This window comes from Lepidochelys olivacea (assembly GCF_965140295.1).
Source record: "Lepidochelys olivacea isolate rLepOli2 genome assembly, chromosome: 8".
In the NCBI taxonomy this organism is placed as follows: Eukaryota; Metazoa; Chordata; order Testudines; family Cheloniidae; genus Lepidochelys; species Lepidochelys olivacea.
Genome location: NC_140418.1, coordinates 32,530,167 through 32,557,403, shown reverse-complemented (window position 1 = coordinate 32,557,403; position 27,237 = coordinate 32,530,167). Strand labels below are relative to the sequence as shown.

Below are 27,237 nucleotides of genomic sequence, written 5' to 3'. Positions count from 1 at the left end.
TTGTTTAAGCCAGGGAAGGCGATTGTGTAAGGGAAGGAAAAACTATGCATAGTAGATGATGAGAAGAATAACACAGTGATGATGAGAAGAATAACACAGTTTAGAGTAATGGAGATAAGCAGGACCACGAGTGAGTCACTCCAGTGGTCCTGTACAATATTTGTTCCCTTCATTCACTATTGGGAGCAATATTCAGATCATTCAGGAGGGATGGGTGGGTGCTTAGAGGAGAGGCATTTTGAGGGTGATATGTTGAAGAAATGTAAGAAAATAACATGCTAGTTAAGCCAAATAAAGTAGGAAGTGGGGTCAAAGCTTGTAGTGTTACTCTTCTCTGTCAGGTCGGTACTAAACTGAGCCCAAGCCTGGGACTAGGGGATGCCATGCAACTGAAATTTTAGGTAGGAGAGTTAAAAACCAAGATCTTGACCAACTGTTGTCATTGAAGATCTCACAGAACGTTTTGCAAGAGTAAGAGTGTTAGTGTCCTGGTCAGATTCCAACTTGGTTGCAATATCCAGCCTGACTAAGATCCCCCCAGAAGTTTCAAGTGGTTGAAGTATTTTTATAGTGCCCCCATGATAAAGGAAGAAACAGGGCTCAGTTGTAACGGATACAAAGAGAGTTCTTTACTGAGCCTCCTGGGTACATAACAGGACCTTGTGGCAGTCCTTGGCTCTTTAATTTGCAGATGAATTAAATGCAGCTTTCACAATTGTGTAGTATTGCTGTGCACCGTTATAAAGCTACCATGCTCCTGCCCAGACATGGCTGCATTTCAGTGGCAGATGAATCGATTCCCTTGTGTTCAATGGATGGCTTGTAAAATCCTTCAGTATGAAAGGTGCTAAATAAATTATGTTATGCTTGCTCTTCAGATTGGATTCTCAGACTGGTGTGTGTGTGTGTGTGTGTGTATGTGTGTGTGTGAGAGAGAGAGAGAGAGAGAGATGGGACATGGGGGAGTAAGTTCTACTCCATGACTTAAGTGATTGAAATGATGCACTGTTAAGAGTTTCAATATAGTGAATTATTAATATTGGTGATGAAGGGGAAAACCTCTGGGTCATTTCAATTATTTATCTAGCATAGAGTAGACATAGAGTATGTCTCTATAATATTCTCCTTGACACAAGGGGAATTTAGGTGGGATGGGGAGGAAATACATGTAGAAAGGGGTAGTTTTACAAGGGGTGGGAGACAAGACTCATGAAAATACCCTCTATTTGGTGAAGGTTTCCCTTTATATTTCCCCTTGGGGTGATGGCCCTTCAAGCCCTCTGAACATTAGGACTTCTCCTCAGCTTTAATCTGCTTTACTCCTCCACAATCTGAAGGCTAAAGAGGAGGACTGGAGGTGGCTTCTGGAGCAACGCTCAGTGTCATGCCTAAGCCTGCAAGAGGGTACTCTGCAGGGAAACAGAAGGGGGGATGAAATGCTACAACAGCTGCAGCCCACGGCTAAGATCTTCCATTGTGAATAATAACTTTGTGTGCCACCATTTTTGGTGCCCAGCTTCAGAACCCTCAAAAGGGACAGACTTTCAGGACATGCTGAGCTCCTGCCTTTTGACAGTCAGCCCCTGTCTCTGTCTCTAACTCAGTCCTTATAGCCCCTTGGCTGTAGCACTGGAGTGCTTCATAATTATGAGTGGATTTGATCCTCATAGCAGCCCTGTGAGTGAGGAAAGTGCTATTATCCCCATTTTGCAGAAGAGCAGCTGAGGCACAGGGAGACCATGGCCCAGATTGTCAAAGGTTTTTAGGCACCCAATTCCCATTGAAAGGGAGTTAGATACCTAAATACCTTTGAGGACCTGGTCCCAAGTGGTCGGGGACTCTCTCCTCCAGGGGACTGAGTCATCTATCTGCCGCCCTGACCGGGAAAACCGAGAAGTCTGCTGCTTGCCAGGGGCTAAGATTCGCGATGTGACGGAGAGACTGCCGAGACTCATCAAGCCCTCGGATCGCTACCCCTTCCTGCTTCTTCACGTGGGCACCAATGATACTGCCAAGAATGACCTTGAGTGGATCACTGCGGACTATGTGGCTCTAGGAAGAAGGATAAAGGAGTTGGAGGTGCAAGTGGTGTTCTCGTCCATCCTCCCCGTGGAAGGAAAAGGCCTAGGTAGGGAGCGTCGAATCGTGGAAGTCAACGAATGGCTACGCAGGTGGTGTTGGAGAGAAGGCTTTGGTTTCTTTGACCATGGGATGGTGTTCCATGAAGGAGGAGTGCTGGGCAGAGACGGGCTCCATCTTACGAAGAGAGGGAAGAGCATCTTTGCCAGCAGGCTGGCTAACCTAGTGAGGAGGGCTTTAAACTAGGTTCACCGGGGGAAGGAGACCAAAGCCCTGAGGTAAGTGGGAAAGCGGGATACCGGGAGGAAGCACAGGCAGGAATGTCTGTGAGGGGAGGGCTCCTGCCTCCTACTGGGAATGAGGGGCGATCAACAGGTTATCTCAAGTGCTTATATACAAATGCACAAAGCCTTGGAAACAAGCAGGGAGAACTGGAGGTTCTGGTGATGTCAAGGAACTATGACGTGATCGGAATAACAGAGACTTGGTGGGATAACTCACATGACTGGAGTACTGTTATGGATGGTTATAAACTGTTCAGGAAGGACAGGCAGGGCAGAAAAGGTGGGGGAGTAGCACTGTATGTAAGGGAGCAGTATGACTGCTCAGAGCTCCGGTACGAAACTGCAGAAAAACCTGAGTGTCTCTGGATTAAGTTTAGAAGTGTGTGCAACAAGAGTGATGTAGTGGTGGGAGTCTGCTATAGACCACCAGACCAGGGGGATGAGGTAGATGAGGCTTTCTTCCGGCAGCTCACAGAAGCTACTAGATCGCATGCCCTGATTCTCATGGGTGACTTTAATTTTCCTGATATCTGCTGGGAGAGCAATACAGCGGTGCATAGACAATCCAGGAAGTTTTTGGAAAGCGTAGGGGACAATTTCCTGGCGCAAGTGCTAGAGGAGCCAACTAGGGGGGGCGCTTTTCTTGACCTGCTGCTCACAAACCGGGTAGAATTAGTGGGGGAAGCAAAAGTGGATGGGAATCTGGGAGGCAGTGACCATGAGTTGGTTGAGTTCAGGATCCTGACGCAGGGAAGAAAGGTAAGCAGCAGGATACGGACCCTGGACTTCAGGAAAGCAGACTTCGACTCCCTCAGGGAACGGATGGCCAGGATCCCCTGGGGGACTAACTTGAAGGAGAAAGGAGTCCAGGAGAGCTGGCTGTATTTCAAGGAATCCCTGTTGAGGTTACAGGGACAAACCATCCCGATGAGTCGAAAGAATAGTAAATATGGCAGGCGACCAGCTTGGCTTAATGGTGAAATCCTAGCGGATCTTAAACATAAAAAAGAAGCTTACAAGAAGTGGAAGGTTGGACATATGACCAGGGAAGAGTATAAAAATATTGCTCGGGCATGTAGGAATGATATCAGGAGGGCCAAATCGCACCTGGAGCTGCAGCTAGCCAGAGATGTCAAGAGTAACAAGAAGGGTTTCTTCAGGTATGTTGGCAACAAGAAGAAAGCCAAGGAATGTGTGGGCCCCTTACTGAATGAGGGAGGCAACCTAGTGACAGAGGATGTGGAAAAAGCTAATGTACTCAATGCTTTTTTTGCCTCTGTTTTCACTAACAAGGTCAGCTCCCAGACTGCTGCGCTGGGCATCACAAAATGGGGAAGAGATGGCCAGCCCTCTGTGGAGATAGAGGTGGTTAGGGACTATTTAGAAAAGCTGGACGTGCACAAGTCCATGGGGCCGGACGAGTTGCATCCGAGAGTGCTGAAGGAATTGGCGGCTGTGATTGCAGAGCCATTGGCCATTATCTTTGAAAACTCGTGGCGAACCGGGGAAGTCCCGGATGACTGGAAAAAGGCTAATGTAGTGCCAATCTTTAAAAAAGGGAAGAAGGAGGATCCTGAGAACTACAGGCCAGTCAGCCTCACTTCAGTCCCTGGAAAAATCATGGAGCAGGTCCTCAAAGAATCAATCCTGAAGCACTTGCATGAGAGGAAAGTGATCAGGAACAGCCAGCATGGATTCACCAAGGGAAGGTCATGCCTGACTAATCTAATCGCCTTTTATGATGAGATTACTGGTTCTGTGGATGAAGGGAAAGCAGTGGATGTATTGTTTCTTGACTTTAGCAAAGCTTTTGACACGGTCTCCCACAGTATTCTTGTCAGCAAGTTAAGGAAGTATGGGCTGGATGAATGCACTACAAGGTGGGTAGAAAGCTGGCTAGATTGTCGGGCTCAACGGGTAGTAATCAATCCATATCTAGTTGGCAGCCGGTATCAAGTGGAGTACCCCAAGGGTCGGTCCTGGGGCCAGTTTTGTTCAATATCTTCATAAATGATCTGGAGGATGGTGTGGATTGCACTCTCAGCAAATTTGCGGATGATACTAAACTGGGAGGAATGGTAGATACGCTGGAGGGGAGGGATAGGATACAGAAGGACCTAGACAAATTGGAGGATTGGGCCAAAAGAAATCTGATGAGGTTCAATAAGGATAAGTGCAGGGTCCTGCACTTAGGACGGAAGAACCCAATGCACAGCTACAGACTAGGGACCGAATGGCTAGGCAGCAGTTCTGCGGAAAAGGACCTAGGGGTGACAGTGGACGAGAAGCTGGATATGAGTCTGCAGTGTGCCCTTGTTGCCAAGAAGGCCAATGGCATTTTGGGATGTATAAGTAGGGGCATAGCGAGCAGATCGAGGGACGTGATCGTTCCCCTCTATTCGACATTGGTGAGGCCTCATCTGGAGTACTGTGTCCAGTTTTGGGCCCCACACTAAAAGAAGGATGTGGATAAATTGGAGAGAGTCCAGCGAAGGGCAACAAAAATGATTAGGGGACTGGAACACATGAGTTATGAGGAGAGGCTGAGGGAGCTGGGATTGTTTAGCCTGCAGAAGAGAAGAATGAGGGGGGATTTGATAGCTGCTTTCAACTACCTGAAAGGGGGTTCCAAAGAGGATGGCTCTAGACTGTTCTCAATGGTAGCAGATGACAGAACGAGGAGTAATGGTCTCAAGTTGCAGTGGGGGAGGTTTAGATTGGATATTAGGAAAAACTTTTTCACTAAGAGGGTGGTGAAACACTGGAATGCGTTACCTAGGGAGGTGGTAGAATCTCCTTCCTTAGAGGTTTTTAAGGTCAGGCTTGACAAAGCCCTGGCTGGGATGATTTAACTGGGAATTGGTCCTGCTTTGAGCAGGGGGTTGGACTAGATGACCTTCTGGGGTCCCTTCCAACCCTGATATTCTATGATTCTATGATTCTATGATCTGATCCCAAGGTCACAGGATGTCTGTGGCTGAGCTGGGAATTGCCACACTGGGCTCCCAAGAACAGAGGCACCCAATACCATCGGTCACTCTTGGATGCACTGGCCATGGTCTCCAACTCTGGTATTTCACACTTGGATCCCCTCCAGAGCAGCAGAGCCAAGCTGGCCCCTTTCTCTTCAGTATGTAATTGAGACTGAGTCACTTACCATATCACTCTCCGATATACTTGAAATACTTGCAACATCCAGGCTCAATGCTATTTGAACAGGTTTCCCTGGGGTGGGATAGAGAGGCTTAGATTAGAGAGAAGAAAGGGTGAAGGTAATGCTATATTGTTGTGTACTAAACAAAAGAAATAGTCACTTAGAATTCACTATGGAATTCAGTTCATTGCACTCAATCGAGCAGCACACATAGGTAGCCTTGCAAGAATTAGATTTTTTTTTATAATTTTGATGCATATTATCCATGTTTATTTTAAAGCTTTTTTTAGATTTCTATCTAGCTATTTAAATTTTCACCATTGTGGGAAACTACAGGGAGGTCAGAAAATTATTTAATTACAGTAGACACAGATTCAAAAAGTTAAAGCTTTGTAACCATTAAAGCACAAATTGTTAATATTACATGTCAAAGTATACAAAGTAAATAGCCTTAAAATCAAACTCTAATACGTTCTCAAGGAGCATTTATCTTGTTTTGCCTGTCTATTCTGATTATTACTGATGGAAATACCTTTTCATCGGTTTGAGCATGTATGATGCAATCAACATTTACATAGAAAAGTGTAATCCTTCCAGGCCTATGTACAGGGGTGTCCCTATTGCTGCCAGCAACCAAAGAACTAGACTAAATTTCATGCCCCAAAGCTTTTGACTTAGAATCACAGAATCCTAGAATCATAGAATATCAGGGTTGGAAGGGACCTCAGGAGGTCATCTAGTCCAACCCCCTGCTCAAAGCAGGACCAATCCCCAATTAAATCATGCCAGCCAGGGCTTTGTCAAGCCTGAACTTAAAAACTTCTAAGGAAGGAGATTCTACCACCTCCCTAGGTAACGCATTCCAGGTAACGTTTCACCACCCTCCTAGTGAAAAAGATTTTCCTAATATCCAACCTAAACCTCCCCCACTGCAACTTGAGACCATTACTCTTTATCCTGTCATCTTCTACCACTGAGAATAGTCTAGAACCATCCTCTTCGGTGGCATCAGCAGACAGAAATGATCCCATGCAGCACTCGTGTCCACACACCCAGGCAATCATAGAATCATAGAATAACAGGGTTGGAAGGCACTATTTCTCTTGCAATCAGCCACAGAAATCAAGAGTCATACATGGTTCAGCAGATGTACTGATAATAATCTTAAGCTGTTATATAACACTTTCAATGGCTCAATCTCGGAGTGCTCTAGAGAGGTGGGTAAGAATTATTCTCTTCATTTCTCAGAGGAGAAAACCGAGTCCTGGAGCAATTAAGTGACTTGCCCAGTGAGTCGGTACCAGAAGCAGGAATAGAACTGAGACCCCCGACTCCTAGTCATGTTGTGTCCACTGAACCACACAGCCTCTTCCTGATGCAAAGCAAGGCTGAGTCCCCAGCCTCACTCTCCCTCTGGAGTCCTGCAGCCTGTCCCTGAGCTTGGGAGGGTGAGATTTTGTTCCCTACAATCCTGGTTATTGAGGGATTTATAAGTGATTCAGGTGTCACCCTTTGTGAGTCTAATCAACTGCCATAGCCTCTCCTGTGAGCAGCACCACTCACTGAAAGCGACCACTGGGCTCAAATGAAAGCTACCTCCCGAGTGCAGTGCAGACACATGCTCATAGTGGAGACCTGATCTAGGGACCCACCCAACTGTCCGTGCAGAGAGTCTGACCTCCCCATCCCAGAGCGCTGAGCCCGGCACCCCAAGAACCTGCCAAATGGGATCTAAGGAAATCTTTTACAGTGAGTGAGTGCTGTGCCACAGTGAACCATTGTTTGGCAGCAGACAGCGTATTAGATTTGTTTGAATGTGGCTACCTCCATCCTGCCTCGTAATTGGAGTTGAACGCAGGACAGAGGGCTGTAATGTGCACTGGAAGTATATGGGAAGAGAGATTTGCTTTATGGAGAAAATATACATGTTCTCCTTTGCACACCCAGCTTCGGAAATCTGCTCTCTGTCTCCTGGGATAGGGCCCATTTGTCTCTTTCGCTTCACTGAGCACAGAGAACCCAGATGGCCAGAGCCTATCTGGAGAGGATGGAAGAGGAATTGCCAGCTCTCTTCCATTGTCCCTTGTTTGCCCGATCTCATAAAAGCCTCTCAGTAGATGTACTTTAGGAGGGTATGGGCCAGGTGCAGGGCCAGAGAGACTACTTCTGTCTGTGCCACTGTTACGTACCCGTCTTCCCTGCCTCCCAGCTTCCTTACCCACAGGAAATCACTGTGTAAAACAACAATGTTATCTTCATGTGTTGTCCCTTCAGAGGTAGTGCACAGTGAATACCCTGTCCCCTCCCCCCCCCCCCGAAGGGGTGGCTTGGGTGGGACAGCAGAAGCCAGTGGGCGTCACTGCTCTCTAGGGAACATGCATTGTGGTGCATTGGGGTCAGGAAGATTTGTGGGCTTAGGAGGCCAAACCCCTGCCATTTCTGTAGAGGTGGAAGAAAACTCTGTCCACATAGTAGAACAATGAAATCAGAACTTGTGGGGTTTCCTGTCCCCTGAGCAGGTGTTTCCCAGGTCAGGAAATGGGCCCTACTGGAAATTTAGTTAGCAGATTTCAGTACATATGGGGTGAAATTGTCCTCAGTGCATAGGACCCACACAAGGTGACAAAGCAGGCCTTATTGGTGCTTATGGGCATGGGTGAGCCCTTTGTGAAGTTCACTTAGAATCATAGAATATCAGGATTGGAAGGGACCTCAGGAGGTCATCTAGTCCAACCCCCTGCTCAAAGCAGGACCAATCCCCAATTTTTGCCCTAAATGGCCCCCTCAGGGATTGAACACACAACGTGGGTTTAGCAGGCCAATGCTCAAACCACTGAGCTATTCCTCTCCCCCGCCACCCGTAAACTGAAACCCTTAAAGAACAGCAGTTAGCTAGAGGGGAGGTAGCTTGTCAGTGAATAAAACACATGACAAAATGGAGGCAAAGTATCCCTTTTCATTGGGTCGATACACACACAATTTTACATTGAAGGAACCACATATCGTGGCTGCCTCTTTGTTAGCACTCAAGCAAGGATTCACCACAAGAGGGCAGCTCCACCCTAGGAAATGTCAGAAGACATTACTGTAAGTCAGTTTATATTTTGCCTCTTTTTATTGTAATAAGGGTGAACATGAGGAAGATCAAATCCTGTCAGCACAGTAGCAAATATATGGCACAGTAACCTATTAGAACATTTTCTTCATAACCCACATATCAAAAACATTCATATGCATTGAGCCCAATACTCCATTCCCATTGGTTTCAGTGGGAGATTTAGGTACATAGGGAAGGCAGAATTAAGTCCTAGGGCCACAGGGACCTGATCCTGATTGATGCTGAGCACCCACAAATTCCGCTGAAGTCAACAGGATTTGCAGGTGCTTATCACGTTTCAGGAACAGGCCATATATATCTATGTAATCAATATGTGTACTTTTTTCGCCTATATGACTTGCTCAATCCTATATATCTTGCCAGTTAGAATTGAAGCCAACCACTTTCTAAAAGTCAGTTAGGTTTAACAAGATATTGTAAATTTATCTAGAATTCATATTTTTCATTTGCCTAATAAGATTTCAAGTTGCAAAAAGGACAATTTTCAAAAGGGCCAAAGTGATTTAGGAGCTAGGTCCCATTTTCAAAAGTGATAGTTATTTAGGAGCCAGAGTCCTGACAATTTTTACCCAATGTGTTATGGACACATTAAACTTGTGCTGATATTGACTTGCATGCATTTAAACTTCTCTCTTGTATTTTATAACCATCTGTTCTCCTATGGGACAAATTTCCATGAAGAGCTGGTATTATTCCACAATACCAGATGCAGTGGTCATTACTCTAGGTAACTCCACTGTTGTAGAGATTTATCACCACAGGAGGAAGTTAAAGAGAGAGAAGCTAAAAAGTGTAAGACAAAGCCAATGTACACCAGCTACATTACATGGTATAGGGATCATAATCAGACTGCATGAGGCTTGGTCATCTGCACTTCACAGAACACCCAGGCATGCTCTGTGCACTGAGAAGGCTATCTCTTCACAAAATGTAAGGCAAAGCCTGGGCAGAGGCTGTTCAGAATTTAGTGTACATGGTTCCACAGTGGAAACAAGTCCCCAGAGACTGGGACTAAACAGGAAGGAAGTTATAAGTGAGCAATGCTGCAGTTCAAGGAGCCAGGCTTCATTCATTTGCAGCCACAGTGAGCCTCATAAAACAGATGACCATTAACAAATACACAGCCAAACCAAGGGGACAAACTGAAACAAAGGGGCTGCATGGTTGTAACAGAGCAAAATTTAGCCCAAGGTATCTAATTAGACAGGTGTCAAAACTCTCTAAGCTTCCTGTTCCTTATTCCACCGACAAACATATTCCCAGGGAATAAATTCTGCCTTCAGTCATACACATGCAGTCCCACTGAGCAAACAGAATTGGAGGGGATAGGTGAGGGTGGACTTTGGGCACATAGTCCGAGCACACTGGCTAATTTAACAGGGACAGATAAACTAGTGCTTACTAAAGAAAACCCATAAAACGTCATTCTCTCCATGCAAACATTACTGATTATATAATCCTTTTATCAGACATTGAACTGTTCTGTTGACGTACCACCGAAGTATGGTCTCAGATATTTGTTGTAGCCCTCTGTGAGGTTCTCAAATCCAGGGAGCGATACCGTGTCACTGCTGTGTGTGTCCAATTTACGGCCCAGCGTGCACTTTCTAAAATATACAAATACATATTGTTAGGCATGGCAGGGCATGCTGGGAGCCTCTGTTGTGCAGCTGCAGCTGCGTTCCCTGCATGTATACAGCAGTCCAACAGAAACTGCATAAAACACTTCATCAAAGCCATCAGCACTTGATTCCATTGTGTGGGGGACAGGGACTGTGGGCAATCAGCGTGTGACTTCATTAAACAGACAATCCAAAGGTTGGGGTGTTTTACAGCAGTGTAGGAGGGATATGGTTGTCTGGGGAAGATGCTTATGTCCAGAAACAGTTGGAATGGTGACAGTTGGAATTTGCTTATGACTTCCTTAATGTTTACTTATGCAGGTTCTTGTATTAGTGCCTATCACCATAGCAACTGAATGCTTCCCACAATTATTAATAGAACTGTGGTAATAGCTACTGAGCAACAACCTGGATTTAGACAAGGGAGATCATGCAGCGATGCTATTTTCACCCTGATTATTGAGAACACAATTGAATTCCAAGGCAGTCTTGCCATTAATTTGGTGGACTTTTAAAAGGCATTCGATAGTGTAAACAGAGAAACCATGTGGAAAATTGTGGAACAATATGGAATTCCAACAAAATTAATTAACATTACGAAGGCATTCTACGCCAACTCAAAGTGCTGCATTAAAATGGAAAATGGATTGAGTTAAGCCATTCAGCATCAAGACAGGTGTAAGGCAGTGGTGCATCCTGTCTCCTTTTTTGTTTATGCTAGTAATCGACTATGGATTAAAACAATGCAACAGTGATACATATGGCCTAAAATGGAACAATTCAAGACTATTTGATCTAGACTTTGCTGATGACATCGCTCTTATCAGTGAAGATGCCAATTCACAAACCAAGTAAAAGAAGTAAGGGAGAAGACAGGTTTGAGATACAATACAAAGAAATGTAAAGTCATGTTAAAGGGGACTATAGGGACAGAAATCGAAATTGAAGAAGAGAAACTGGAAAAGGTGAACAATTTTACATATCTTGGAAGTACCATCAAGCAGGTACTAGTTCCGAGGAAATAATAAGAAGAATCAGGAAGGCAAACGCTGCATTTGGAAGACTCAAAAACATCTCCCTCAAGACAAAACTGAATGTGTACAAAGCAATTGTTTTCACCGTCACAATATATAGCAGTGAGATGTGGCAACTTATCAAGAAAGAGGTGCAAAAGCTGAACGCATTTAATCACAAATGTCTGAGAACAATATTGTGAATAACATATAGAGATAGGAAGATGATTGAAAAAGTCAGAAAAATTACTGGACAAGGCACCCTCTCACAAAAAATATACAAAAGAAGACATCAGTGGTTGGTACATGTGCTGAGAATGGAAAAAGAACGCTTACCAAATACTGCTCTTGAATGGAAGCCAGAAAGAGAGGAAGACCGCGAATAACATGGAAATGAACAGTTCTGAACGACATCAAGCATCTCAACATGAAATGGGAAGATGTGGAGAGAAGGGCAGTTGACAGGCAAGGATGGCAAATGTGGGTAGCCCAATGTGCGGCAAAGCCCAGGATAGACTAACTAACTAGAAGCTCCAGCCATGGCCCAGGACCCCATTCAACTAGGTGTTGTACACAGAACACAGCGATGACCATTGACCCAAAGAGTTCACAATCTAAGTAACAAAAATAATGGTAATGAGCCCCTTTCAGAAACAGACAGGCTTCTGTCTCCTCCTTTCTTACTCTGAATATGAAAATGCCCCTGTCAGCATGAGCAGAGTACTCTCAGTAATGGTTGCACTTAACTCTGAATGCAACAAGGTTAGTGGCTGTTCTTCTCTCATCTGAGAGGGTGATTCAGTGTCTTGGTCTTGGGAAGCATCTTCCAGCCCCAGGTGTCAGCCTCACTGTGCTGGCTGACAGTTTCCCCCTTCATGCGCAATACGGCCTTCAAAGTAGGCCATGGTTGGATGGAAAGAGACAATCCCTCCAGTAGCCAGGACTAATCCAATGCAAGACTTTGAAAACCAGGTCAGAGACCCTGAACTGGACTGTCCCCTTTAAGAGGCAGTGGGGTCCAGTGCACCTGCTGCCCAGATGGACTTAAGGGAAGGCACCTGTGCCTTTTAAAGGGGGAGATGGTTGCAGGTGGGTGGGAGATGCTGGCAGAGAGTGACAAAGTTCCTGGAGGGCCCTGAATGAGCAGAGGTCCGGAAGGCCAGTGGAGAAGGGCCAAGCCCCAGACAAAAGGTGGTGGGAAAGCAGGAAGACAGATGCCCAGGGCAGAGGGGATGTGCCCAGCTTGGCACTACAGTGAAAGAAGTAAACTTTAGAGATAGGATAGATCTTCAGGGAGGAGGGCATGAGCCCAGCTGAAACTGGGGTGAAGGTTATAGGTTTTGAGGTCTATTAAAAAGACAGTGTGAAGGGGAATGTTTTAAATATCTGGACTGTGTGGACTTTTAGGGGCCCCAAACATAAAAGAAAACTGATGCAGGGTGCTGCAGAGCCACTCTTTTCCAGTAGGGGATGCTATAGGACTCAGTGGGATACCGGTGCAGCGTATGCAGTATTGAAGTAATATTTTCACAGTGACTTGTGCTGCTAAGCCTGGGCTTGTCAGCTGCAGAGAAGAGTGGAGGATCTCAGTGAAATTCTGTAGCTGAATGCATGAGCCTTGCCAGATAAAGCCATGGTCTCTGGCTACATGTGTCTGCACCATGGTAATGATGTTGAGGCACCATTGCTTCTTAAACAGAAGAGAAGCAGGGGCAGCACTAGGCTTCCGAGGGTTTTGGTTCATATTTAGTGCCTCTGGCCATCTTCGGCAGTAGGTAAAGACAGGTCAGAACCAACATCACGGCTCTGGTCTCCGGCTCTGGATCCAAACTTGGCTTGGATCTCTGGATCACAGCCTCCCTAGTGTTCAGGCTAAATTTGGATTTAGATTCTCCTACCAAGTGAATTGGTTGGAAGCTATAATCCTTTGTCCAAACCCAGATCTTGATCCAGGGATTTGGTTGGAGGGAGAAGAGCCAGTCTCTCATTTCTGTGATAAACTGCTGGGAAAAGCCTTTCCATCATACAGTGACATTCATAGCAGTGACACACCCCTTCTACACCTCAATCCATACCCAACTCGTGGCCTGTGAAGGGACTCAGTCCCTCTAGCCTGTCTGCAGCTTCGTCAGATATATGCTGGCCCTTTCAGACCTTGCTCTCCTAGACTTTCAGTTTAGTTCCCACAATCCTTAAATCCTTATGTTGTCTTTCTTCTGGGCCTAGAAGCAGCAACCCAGTCCAGTCTTCTTCTAGCTCATGGAGTGCAGGAGAAGGAATACCCACTTAGTCTAGTGGGTTTCGCCTAGTCACCTCACCCCAGTCCTCGGGTGTTTCTCGTCCTGGTCCTGCTCCTTTGGTGGCTTCTTCCCAGTTTCCTGATGATGGAGGATAGCTCCCAACCTCGCTACAGCCTCTTATTCCAAGTGTTGGTGATCTGCCAATCAGCTGCAGCTGGAGAGGTAGCTACTCTGTCTCTTAACCCCTTAGTGGGTGTGACAGAATCGGGTTTATACACCCAATCACTCCTCCTTCTGCCTTTTAAAAATATAGCACAACACCCAGGTACAAGCAGTGTTTTGCCCCCAGGAAGAGAAAAGCACCAGAGACTCATTCCATGAAGTCATTAGGGATTTTCTGTTGCTATTGATTTTACATAGAAGATGCTCAGATACCACCTGGGTGGGTGGGAGTATAAAGGCCTTATATAGGTAAAAGACAATGTTGAAGAAGAGTCAAGAGATCTATCTGTGTCATCTACAGGTCTGTCCATCACAGGACAGAGCCATCCACAGCTCTTTTAGCAGCCCAATGAGGACTGGGTTAATTAGGTGCTGAGATTTTTGTCAGCAGCCCTACTGCCCCTGCAGATCTGCCCCCACTACCCCCATCTTATGCATAATAGTGGGGCATGGGGTGTAAGTTATATCCTTCATGATCATTTGGAACACGGGGTTCGACAGCCTAGAAATGGAGGAGATTTAGAAGTCTCTAAAACTGTCCAGTATGGAACACATGAAATGGCATCCCTCATTACAAAGCTGATTTGTTACAAGATCTAAAACTGCACTCTGTCATTATAAAACCCATATGTGAATACATCCATTCCTCCTCCCTCCCTAGTCATCACCTTTTGATAGCCAAAAGATGTACTTCAGGCCATCAGCTCCTCCTTGGTGGTCACTGATCTCCAGGAAATGCTTTGCACCTCGCTTGTTATTGTTTACAGGCAATCCTCTAGTGTCAGAGTGTCCCTGCGCAGCTAATGCCATCAGGAGAGGGAGGACTCCTACCTTCAGCCTCTGGGTGAATTGGGTTGGGAGGTGCAGGTGGCAGCCAATATTAAACATTCACAGCCTGAGCCAAAACTTTTCAAACTAAGCAAAAGCAAGTTGTTGTGTTTGGCTCTGTGCTTGCATGGCCGATGATCAGAAGTGGGTCTGAGCTCCAATATGCAAAGTCAATTTTCCTCTCACTCTAGGGGTGATCAGATGCAGAGTTTTCGTTCAGACCTATCTCTGCTAGTTATGTAAAAATTGGCATTCCATAGTTAGACCATAAACCTGACGCAGGGGTGTTTTGAAGAGAAATCACTAATGTGTATGAAGGCACTTAGACATTGAGGTGACAAGGGCCAGCTAACGTACATAGCTAAAATGACAGAGAGGGGTCGTGTTCTAACATGGTATAATTTCCCAGTGGAACAAGGCCCTGTGTGCTCATTTACATCCTGTATAAAGTGTCTGCAAAAAAATATTGCCAGCCGTGTAAATGAATGGATAATTCTGGTCTGATGGTGTTTATTCTGGTGGAAATGGCAAAACAAGGCCCAAGGCAGTGCATCATCATTCCACTGCTAGTACCTAATGACAGCGAAGGCTATGCAGTGTGAAATGCAGCAGGTTGGGTCCTGGAGGTTTCATAGCCCTGGAATTTCACTGTAGGTTTCGGATCTGAAAGAACCCGCAAATCCCAAAGCAAAGATCAGAATTGCTCAGCTTCATGTTGTTTCAGGACTGAGGCATGAACGGTTTCAGTCTCCCTTGGAGTTGGGCATAGGGTCACTTGAAAAGTTCACAGACTTTTACACTTTAATTAAACTCAAAACTAGGGGAGGGTCATGTGGTGCCAGATTCTCTAATGGAAGTTATACAAAGCTGCAATCTATCAAGGGCCGGACTGAGCTGTAGAAAGGGGGCAGCACCTCACTAGTGAGGGATTGTGCCTCAGGGAGTTGTGCCCATCACACTATCCTTTGTGATGGTATAATCAGCTCTCTCCTGATGTATCCAGCCCTCTTCGGAAGGGATGGGAGGATTGGAGTCTGGACCATGGCTATTTTCCTTCTTCTCCCAGCATTTATATCAACTACACCCAAGCTAGTATCCTTGTCAGAAAACTTACCTTTGAGTTGGAAGAAATAGCCACACACAGATGAGGACAAAATATCTGCAGTACATTTCTGGAGTTGGTTTCAGTGCTGGCTGTGATACTTCTACTGATCATCTGTGAAGCAGAAAGGAATGGCATGCAATTTACAGCAGTTTAAGGAAAATGTGCACGCGTACATATAGAGATATGATCCTGGAGGAGTGGATGGGGGACAAGAGTTAAACATTTCTTCTATAATCTGAACATCAGGGCCTGATCCAGCACTCTCAACACACATGGAGTCCAGAGTCCATTCTCTCTGTCTCTCTTGGGGTTCTGTAATGATGCCTATCATCATGGTCTCTCAGCAATGTCTTTCACATAAAATAAACTGGCAATGCTCAGGTCCCCAGTGGACTTCATGGAGGCTCTGGATTTGATACCATTTCTCCCACAGGAACTGTTGCTTGGGGTTGAGTTTTTAGTTTAAGACGGGCAGAGAGAAGGATTGATGTGAATGGCATTCTGGCTATGGTGGAAAAGCTTTATTAAGTAGGAAGGCTTTTCAGCATTTCCTAACAGTGATCCGATTCTGGATTCATCTAATCTTTCCTCACAGCAGGGTTTTAGCTTCTAACACAACTGGGCTTTAAAAGGTTGTAGTCTATGTACTCCATTAGGTCATGCTTGCGATAAACCTATGGTTATTAATAGTACCACTGGCAGGTAACTCAGGGTTCACTACAGGATGAAATCATTCTATTTTAAAATAGTTTTGTTGACTTTTCTGGGAGTGGAACTGAATCTTGGCTTTCAGCCTTAGAGTTCCTCAGGTCTGTGCTTTTCTGAAAGGAACAATATGATGATCGACTAGCTTTCATCTGACTACAATGTACCTGCAGCCCCTCTCCAGTATTAAATTCACTGAACAAAAGAGTGGGTCAGTTAAAAAAGCTTCCCTAAAGCATATGGATGGCTGAGTGTCACACACCCAAATAAATGTACTTCCTAACAAGAACAAACTAGGAGTTAGCTGATCTGCACAAACTGTGGTTGCTAAGACATTCTCATTACTTGGTCATGCTGAACTCAAGTTAGGAGCATGATGTTGTACCATGAACCCCATTAAACCACTCCAAATGAGCATGTAAATGTGTCTGAGTATATGAGTGCTTTCATGCAGATATTCGCAAGGAAATATCCAGCTATGCTCTGCACTGAGTTACATTTATGTAAGTCTGGAATAAGTCTATGCAAGTCAGTGGAGTTACTCTGGACTTCGGCCAGTGAAAGCAACTGAGAACAGATTTTAACTCAGTGTGTTTTCTCATTATGGCCTGAAATTTACATTCAAACTTTGGAGCTGGCCCTTATTCTGTAATGCCCCAAACTAAAACACCCCCAAACTTTGAACATTTCCTATTTTGCAGTTAGATCCATCTCAGTTAGCACACTGTGGCCCAAATGTGCATTATAATCCTGCCCATTTGCACTGCTCAGGAGGCACAAAGGAGCTGGATTCAGACTGCAACTTGCCAGTGGAGAACTCCCTGGGAAAAGTGGTATTCCATGATGATTCAAAGCCAGCAGAAATGGCTTTGTTACTGTACCAGCTGCTCAATCCACCATATAAAAGGCATTCCCAGAGAGAGAAAAGACACCCCAGGGCAGAGTGCAAGCATCATCAAGTTCTGTTTTATATGCGGAGGTTTCACTGGCGTAGTCTCTCTATGGGACCATATTCCAGTGGCCTAACTCATGCTGAGCCCAGGCTGTGAAAATCAGAAAGCTGTGACCAGCTCTCTGATGGCTCCTCCCTGCTCCTGCGCTGAGTTGAGCTGCAAGGGAGAATCTAGCCCACTGTTAGGATCCAGAAGTCCTGACTTGGGATTAGCTTGGGCAAGGCTGAGAGTTTGCCCTGGATGGGCTAGGGCTGTGCAAGTTTTCAGCAGGGATGGCAAACCACCCAATGCTGGAGTGAATGCCATTTCTCTTTAAGGAAGTGATGCCAGCAGCAGCCATCCTGCCACCCTATTGCTAGGCAGAGGTGATTGTGCACATCATTAAGCCTTGCAATAACAAGATTAAAGCATAATCAAAAACATTGGTTGCCTGTGCTGCCAGCGGCTGATTTTAAATGTAAGAGGAGAGAAATAAGTTTTCATGGGAGCTTAATGAGTTCTCAAGCCTGAGGGTCAGTGACCTATTGCCTTAGTGCCCCACTGCGCTGTTTGTTTCAGGTGCTCTTAAGGGCAGATCTGAGCTTGATTTCTCTAGTCCTAACCTACCTGCTGTACGTAATGGATGGGATCAGCATATGGGAACCGAGGGAAGAGGCTTGCTGTGCTTTTCTCATGGCATTCCTGGCAGCAGCTTCATGAAGCAATATGGCAAGCAGTTTCAGCTAGGCACCACAATGAACCCAAAGGAATCATATAAGGAGAATCAAGTGGGGGCAAAACCAAGGTATGAATGGAGTGTTTCCCAAAATGAAGTATATTCTGACATCGCCAGTTCTCTGTGTAAATTCTGACGTTCTGATAAGGCTCTTGCATTTCTACCACGTTTCATCCAATTTGGCATGCATGTAATTTCCAGATTTTACTACCTGCCCACCACTGAAATACAACTGGAATTGTTTTAGCAGCTCACAGCAACACTACACAACAGTTTAGGATGGAAAGTGGAGAACATTGTATCTAATTGAAATTACTGGAAGGGGGTGCTCTGAGGGAGGCAGAATTCAATTATTCAAAATGGCGTTGGGCCAGAGCACTAGGATTAACACAACTCCTCTCCTGAAAAGTGCCATGAGATGTTAAATGGAATAAAGTGCTGTAATCGAGGCCTGTGAAAGATGGCCTCTTCAGCAGAGCAGTGCTCATAAATGCCATGATGGGCACATCACCTGCTGGATTACCAATGCAATGCACATATTCCCGTTAGTAGTCTCCCATCCAGATTGTGACCCACCCTAGCGCTGCTTAGCAGACAAAAAGCGGACAGTGTTGCAGTTTGAAGCCTAATTAAAATCTAAAGAGTATTGTGAGTATGAAGTTGTACCTGATTCATTTTGCCATGTGGATAAGCCAGCTCTTGTTTTGTTTTTTTTCCCACAAGTGAAAAACAAGCTAGAAAGTTCACCAAGTTACAGAGCCTTTGTTCTACACATATGATTGGGAGGTCACTGAATTTTATCATCCTGGGTTCCTTACATTCTTTTCCTAACATCAAACTTAGAAGAGCTTACTATAAAAAAAGATGGGAGTCAAGGCACCAGATCTGCGCTCCATTGCCCTACACTTGTGTCATCATTTACACCAGTGGACATTTGTATGTGATAACATTTTACACTCTGTTCAGTGGAAATAACAAAATAAGGTGCAGGGCTATGGAAAATCAGGCCATTCCTATCTGTCTGTCTCAATGCATATTCTTAAAATGGTTTCACTTCGTTTTGTAAAATGGCAAAAATATAATTTTCCAAAAGAGAATATGTTACATTGTAGATTTAAAAGAACGGGTTATTTATTCCTTCCTGTGGCTTCATGAATTTTGATGTCTTGTTAAATTACTCAGAGGTTTTTTGCTGGAAAGTTGATATGACCTTTAGTGGCAGTTAAAAGCCTACATTGCCTTAAGGATCTGGGCCTCAGCCTTTCCGTTGCTTTGTCCCCATCTGTAAAATGGGTTTAATAGCATTTCCCTACCTCACAGGGCAGTAGTGAGGAGAAATACATTAAAGATTGTGAAACACTCAGGTGTAATGGTAATGGGCACTAAATAATTACTGAAGATAGCTAGATAGTACTGTACTTGTATGAAAGATAGCACTTCCTAGAACCAAACACAGCCAGAATGTAAACGTCCTCTCTCCCCAAGTTCAACTTCTTTCAGAAAAATGAGGTATTTAAGTTTGAAAAATGACAAAACATACACAATATTTCTTTCTTACAGGCTTCTTTTTTTAGTGACATTAAGTCCCTGTTCATTCGTGTCACAAAATCCTCAAGATGGTTCCATTGTACTACTACAGAGACTGAGTTTCCAAATAAGGTTAAAACAGTAAAAAGAAACAATTTCACTGGAAGTCTATTGAGTTCCGTATGTGATGCCATTATAAATTGGTTAGAGTGTAGGCTGTAATGGCAAAATGGATTTCAGTGGAGACCTGAAGACATTGGGCCAAAATATATCGGTGTAAGGGAGCCTAACTGAATTCCATGAAGTTGCACCAGTTTACAGCAGAGCAAAATCTATCATTGAAATGCTGTTGTGATTTGAGTTTACAAAGAGAGAACAATGTAATGTCAGTGCAGCATCTAGATAACTGATTACTATAGAATTACCAGGGCAAAATGATTTCATTGCAACTCTCCCATGACATAAAAAGGATTGAATAGTGCCATAATCCTAAATTACCTTGACGTGAATAAAAAACTAAGGGAATTAGACACAAAGTCTGTGATGAAAGTGTATGAAGGAAGAGAATAAACTCACAAAACCAAGTGCATTACCATTCTATACTCCACTTAAATATGCGCCTGCTTCTGATGTCAAAGAATTTTTACAGAATAACTTCACTGATTTCACTGGAGTTATTGATTTGCACCAGCCTGATTAAAATGAGAATGATGCCCTTTATCTATGATTTACTCTTGATCCCAAATATATAGGGAGAAGGGAGTGCCAAAACTATTGCTTTTTGTGGTACTATTTCAGCACAAGAATCCCAACAGGCCAATAAATACACGTACTCTTCCACTTGTATATTCCAAGAGCTGAAATCAAAGATTACAAATTACTGCAGTAAAGTAGATTGGAAAAAGATTGTATCTGGTACAATATATTTTTGTTTTTCTAATTGACTAGTCAAGAATTTTAGTTGATTGCAGTAACAATGTTAGGCTCTGTTTAAGTTGGATTTTTCTTATACTGTCAGTAAAAATACAACAAATGCAAGATTAGTACATAAATTCACTGACGGGGAAATTATTTCCAACTCCAGAAGATATGCAGCACAGTTATATATTGCTTAGTCTTTCACAGTTATATTGAAGATGCTGAGAATTTAATAAAGCACTTGTTTAAAAATAATACTTTCCCTGTGGATTTTTAAGGTTATACAAATTGCAAGTGTTGTGAAAAAACACCTGGGGCCAGAATCCCAGGTGGTGTAAATCCATGTAGCTCCACTGCAGTTAATGAAATTATGCTTATTTACACCAGCTGAGGATCTGGTCCAATATGTATCTCTATTGTAACTCAGCCTATGCTGCCTCACCATAGGTAAGGAATACAGGAACATTAGTTCAAGAGGATGATAAAGACACACACACACACACACAGAAAATAAATCTGTAGTGTCATCAATCTTGTTTACCTGACATAAAGTGTTAGTAAGAAAAATAAGCATTATTTGCGGTATAATTCATAACTCTGCTAGCTATTAAAAACATGGACTAAACTGACACTGGTTTTATTACAACTGGCTTATTGCAACAATTTGTAACTCACCCCCTCTGCCTGCAGGGCCAGCGTTAGATTCGCTGAGGCCCAGGGCAGAAAGCCCAAGCCCAAGCCCCGCCGCCTGGGCCGAAAGCTGAAGTCTGAGCAACTGCCTGTGACATGGGGCCCTGGGCAATTGCCTGGTTGTCACCCCCTAACGCCAGCCCTGACTGTCTGCTAAGCCTTACCTGCCCACTTCATTTTAAGTTGTCTCCTAAAGCATGGGTGAACCCCTTATGCCTAACAATCTGTCCCAACTTTTTAGCTCAAACACTCTAGGTATCTTCCCCAGAGCTGAAAAAGAGCTCCTGGAAGCTCTAGAGCTGGACCCTTCCACCAGTCGAAGTTAGTCCAAGAAAAGATATTACCTCATCTGCCTCATCTCTCTAAAAGTATATATTGTACGTCTCTGGGGCCTGCTTCTCATTTACATGACAGTAAATATAAAGGACTCTCACTTTCAGGCCTCTTTGCCAAAGCAGTGCATAGAGGTCTCAGTGTAAATGATTATTTTCTCTCTGTGATTAAAGGAAAGGGGTAGATGAGGCCATCCAAATACTACCCAAGGAGTACAGCAAAATTATACAACACTACCTTCTCAGTAATGCCTCTGCCACATGAATGCTGGGAATATCACCACCATGCAACAACACATACCAGTCTAATGTTTTAATTTAAGACATAATCTAGGACCTGATCCTGCAGCCTCTACACATCTATAATGAAGAGTCTCATTACCAACTCAGGCACAACCTGATCCATCCTATTTCCCACGTGAAAGCTTGGCAAGGCACTGTTGCAATCAGGTTGCTTTTTAGCATCAGTGTTTACCACTATAATTTGTAAAAATTTTCAAATCAAGCCTTAGGAACAAATGGCCATTTGGAGTCCTGGGTGTCTCATGCAGGCTCAGCAGCTCATGAGACCACTCTCTCCCCTTAGCCTTCAGCCATTTTTAGAACCAAATTCGAAAGGGTTTTTTTCGGAAGTGTTAGGACAGCCTTTTTCATTCCCATGTTGCCTCTGCTGGATGCTTCCATGACCATGACTAGAATTGCTGGAAGTCTTACAAGAAAGTGATAACTCAGTGATATTTCCACCCTGAATGTGAAGAAATTAGGGTTCACCTTGAGTGCATGTCAGCTTCTGCGCAGCACAGCATAGTCCTCAAGTGGAGCCGGTACAGTGTCATTAGAGGTTATCTGGGAGTCAGTGCAACCCCCAAGATTGAGTGCTAGTGGCAGGGAAAGGCATACAGCCAGAGATTTAGAGCCTCCCCATTTATTAGCACTGCTCCTTCAACAGAGAACACTAAAGATGTTGTTGCTGGGAATGTCCTCTGTCCTCCCATGTAATCACACTACCCTGTGACAATGGTCCTTGGTATGACTAGAATGATTGCTGCTTGCTTTCCTAATCGTTCTGTGCCATCAAACACTCTGGGATAAGATTTAATTGGCTTTGGAGAATTCCAGACATCAAGTATGTGTCAGTAGTTTTCCATCTAGAAGAGAAAATGAAGAAATTCAAACCTGAGATCGTCTGTCTTTTTTGCCCAAAGCCTGAATTTTAAGTAGGTATCTCTGAACTGATCTTGAAAGAAACCGGCTTTGGAATGTGGGTAGGCAGGGGACTTTGTTAGCAAGGAGTCTTAGAATGCATCGGCTTCTCTGCCAGACAGTTGGGAAAGAACCAGGTGTTATTAGGATATACTTACCATACAAGAGTATGCAAATCCAGTTTGACACATAGGCCCTGTTGTGATGACAGGAGAGGAGCCAGTCATATAAAAGTTATGTTATGCAAGATAGATATCTGGAAAGGACCCATTTTCTTCTTATTATTGAGGTACAAGGCTACAATTTTAAAATCCAAATAACTATTAAAGCAGTTTTTATATATTGGAAGGAAAAAACAAAGTTTATAACCTGCGGGAATGGAGTTCTGAATTTTGGGATAAATTTGGCACATCCTCTTGTAGTTGTGGACTTGAAAAACCCATGGGCTGATTCTCTTCACAAGTGTCAAGTCGGAGCAACTCTGTTGAACGCAATAGAATTACACTGGTTTATTACTTACATGGGAGGAAAATTAGGCACCTAGTTTATGTATAAAACTGAATGATATTCATGCTAGTCCTCCTAGTCATCAAGCTAGTCATCAACTAACTTTACAATCACTTAGAATGGACATGGGCATGTTGCTATGGTCCTGAAGAGTTAAAAGGACTCTGCCAGCCTGTCAACACATGAGAGAGATGTTGCCACGATGGAACTCCATCTAGTGAGCAATTTAAATGGGACTGAAGTGATGCACAGAGCTTCTGCTGGGCCTCTGCACAGGAGTGAATTTGACAATGAAAAATATATTGTAAACACTACACTGGAATGAATGACAAAACTTTGTGTGGGGTTGGGGCGGGCGCTACTGCTGGAAACATCACGTTAAAAAGAAATAGTCTGTAGGTCAGAGGTTTTCAAACTTGTACATAGTGTGGACTATGCATTAATAGATTGTCCCATGGATTCCTCATCTCCCACTAAAAGAAAAGGAGTACTTGTGGCACCTTAGAGACTAACCAATTTATTTGAGCATGAGCTTTCGTGAGCTACAGCTCACTTCATCGGATGCATACCGTGGAAACTGCAGCAGATATTATATACACACAGAGATCATGAAACAATACCTCCTCCCACCCCACTGTCCTGCTGGTAATAGCTTATCTAAAGTGATCATCAAGTTGGGCCATTTCCAGCACAAATCCAGGTTTTCTCACCCTCCACCCCACCAGCAGGAGAGTGAGTTTGTGTGTGGGGGGGTGGAGGGTGAGAAAACCTGGATTTGTGCTGGAAATGGCCCAACTTGATGATCACTTTAGATAAGCTATTACCAGCAGGACAGTGGGGTGGGAAGAGGTATTGTTTCATGATCTCTGTGTGTATATAAAGTTTGCTGCAGTTTTCACGGTATGCATCCGATGAAGTGAGCTGTAGCTCACGAAAGCTCATGCTCAAATAAATTGGTTAGTCTCTAAGGTGCCACAAGTACTCCTTTTCTTTTTGCGAATACAGACTAACACGGCTTTTACTCTGAAACCTGTCATCTCCCACTAGTGATCACACAGCATCCCTATAACTACTGCAATTATTACATGGAAAAGTGACATTAGGAAAGTTTTTGTATATATTTAGCTTCTTTTAATGTGATTTCACAACTGGAAACAAGAGAAGCCAACACCCTCTGACCAGCCAACTTTCTGCACACCAGCAGCTGGTGCTCTGTTCATCACAGTTTGGTAACTCCTACTATAGACGCCTTTCTTTGAGCAACAATCCTACTCCAACAGAGGGATGGATTAAAATACCAAACAGTTCCCCCCTGCCATTATGTCTTTTCTGTGCTCCCCACTTGACGTGGTATGGAGATAATCTGAACGTTCTGAAGAGTTTTCATCTGTATCCGCCTGTCCCCTTCATCCATGTACTGAGCTGTGAGAGCTGGAAGCTGTGCCCCTCTGCACCAAGACAGCCAGGTAGGGCAGGACTGACACTGCTCTGGATGAGCAGAAGAAGAAGTACTGTCACCAGTACTCTGCTAGCAAAGGTGCATGCATGCCTGGGGTAGGATTGCGATGCTAGCAGTGAGAACTATCTTCACAATGTTAGACACTGACCTTTTCTTATGCATTTAGTTTTCACTAGGCTAAAAAAAGTTTGCTGAAATCATGAACAACGAATGAGTGACTTCCTGGCACTCTCAGGAGTCCTATACAAACTCATGTGAACTTTGTTCTTGCTCAAAATAGACAGTTTCGGTTGAAGCAACTGTCATTACATCATATGAAAAATGACCTTTAAATTCCAGAAATAATTGGCACCCTTGCGGGGAACAGTGGCAGTTGCATGGGGAAGTTTCACAGCACATAGCCACACTGAGCTCTAGCCACGGCTACCTATATCTTAAACTTTGGGGCCTGAGCCTATATTCTTTGCACAGCCCAAACTCCCATTGAGCTCAGTGGGAATACAGGAAGTGCAAGGATCTCATGCTTAAAACAAATATGACCAATCAATCTAAGGCATTCACACACTCCATCACCCAATTTTAACTATCCCCCCAAATCCACAGTGAATAGTTTAAAATATAGGGCCTAATTCTGATTTCATTTACACTAGTGTAGTGAATGATACACACACATCACTGACTTCAACAGCATAAGAAAGAGGAGAATCATGCCAGTACAATAGAATACAATACAATAGAACTCTGCCATCAGTTACACCAGTGAAAGACTCCAGAGAAGTCTGATGATATTATACTGGATTAAGACCGGTGCAAATGAAATTGGGGAAGAGAAGAAATCCTTCCGCCCCAAATAGTGTAAGATTCCAGGACATAAGCCCTGATCCTTCACACTGCTTGGTGGAGGTGGAGGTGAGCCTACACAGAGCCCACTGAAGTTAAAAGGGACTTCAAAAGACATATGGATCTGCCTGGAGTTTACAGGATCAAGTGCTTAAATACATGCAGCAAGACAAAGAAATAATAAAATGAGGATTTCCAAGATTTACTTACATGCAATAAATTCTTCCTCCAAAATGCCAAGCTTTGCTCCTGGTCAGGCAGTTCATTTATGCTGTTTGAGCAAAATATGTGAGTGTATGTATATAAATGAGGTTGTGTATAAAAATATATATCACTCCAACCAACTGTTTTCCAATTTGTCTCTAGATACTAGATTTCTGAACTCAACTTCTAATATAAACTTGTGTGGAGTCATCTGTTGCAACAGGGGATCTAGTCGGCTCACTGCTGTCTGAGCTCAGTCATATTGTGTGACTGTTACAGAACAGAGATTTCATTCATTCACTAAACCTGTCCCCTCACCAATCCACTACAGGCAGGGATCCAGCAGCAGCAGGTGCAGATAGCTCACCTTCCCTCCCCTAGCAGGCACTTAGATTGCAGGCAAAGCTTTGTATTCCCTCCCCAGACCTCTACCTGTAACCTTATACTCATGGTACTTCCCACCTCAGCAGTTCTCCCATCGGATTCCTCTCCATTGTTTGTGCACAGGCGTGTGACAATATTATTTTGCTCATATCAGTCAAATGGTTCCTTTACCATATACAAGTTTAACTTGCCCTCATGGCATGAAATGGGGCCACTCCAATGCCAATCTATACTCCATAAAGATTGGGATAGAAATTATAATGGAAAAGTAACCAAAACTACAGCCTTACTTATAATACTTTGTTCAGTTCTGGCCATCTTAGAATAAGCATAGCAGACATAGGAGGGGGTTCAGAAATGGAAGATAAAATTGATCAGTACCAGGGAAAGATTTCCATATAAGAAGAGGTTGAGAAGACTGGGACTGTTTAGTTTAGGGAAAAAAAGGAATAATAAAAGGGGCATGATACATACAAAATAATGAACGGTATAGAGAAGGTAAGTCAGGCACTTGTGTTTCTTTTCTCATGATACAAGAACAAAGGGTCAATCTATGAAATTGAATGACAGCCATTTCAAAGCAAATAGAAGGAGATGCTTTTAAAAAACCACACAGAACACCATTACCCTGTGGAACTCACTGCCAGAATATATCATTGACGCTAAGAGCTAAACGGGATTCAAAAGAGCATGAGAGATTTATATGGATCATGAGAACACCCAAAGTGACATTAGATAGAATTATTTTTCGAAAGATGGAATTTAAGCCCACCAGCTGCTGGGCATAAACCAACCTCTGCCTCACAGGGGATAAGGGCACAACTTGCCTTATGGGCAGGTTATTCCAGACTTGCTCATTATAGGCTTTCTTGTCCCTGCCCCTTAAGCATCCATTACTGGCAACTCTCAGAGGCAGAATACTGGAGCCCTGTCATGGGGTGGTCTGCTCACCACTGGAGCACCTCCTCGTAGTCATGTCTGGGGATTAGCTCTGCCAATCTGACACCCCTTCCTACGGGTCCTCACTCCCTCTCAGGACTCAGTTGCTCCCTCTTCAGGCCAGGTCACTGTAGTTTTCCCCTTCTGGGGTGGGGCATGTGTGTGTGTGTGTGTGTGTTGTGTTCTCAAAGTCTCT

General features: G+C 44.1%; 1 protein-coding gene across 1 annotated transcript in view; it reads right to left on the bottom strand.

Annotated features, from left to right (window-relative positions):
- The window catches only part of GABRP (gamma-aminobutyric acid type A receptor subunit pi), a 40,687-nt gene extending 14,911 nt beyond the window's left edge, over window positions 1-25,776 (bottom strand). Inside the window, exons 1-4 of the mRNA XM_084637928.1 lie at window positions 25,725-25,776; window positions 15,675-15,776; window positions 10,130-10,242; window positions 5,521-5,588 (exon numbers count right to left, since the gene is read on the bottom strand). Of these exons, the coding sequence (XP_084494054.1) occupies window positions 5,521-5,588; window positions 10,130-10,242; window positions 15,675-15,730 (237 nt within the window). The 5' untranslated portion in view covers window positions 15,731-15,776; window positions 25,725-25,776. The remainder of the gene's footprint in view (window positions 1-5,520; window positions 5,589-10,129; window positions 10,243-15,674; window positions 15,777-25,724) is intronic.
- Between the last annotated feature and the right edge of the window lie 1,461 nt (window positions 25,777-27,237).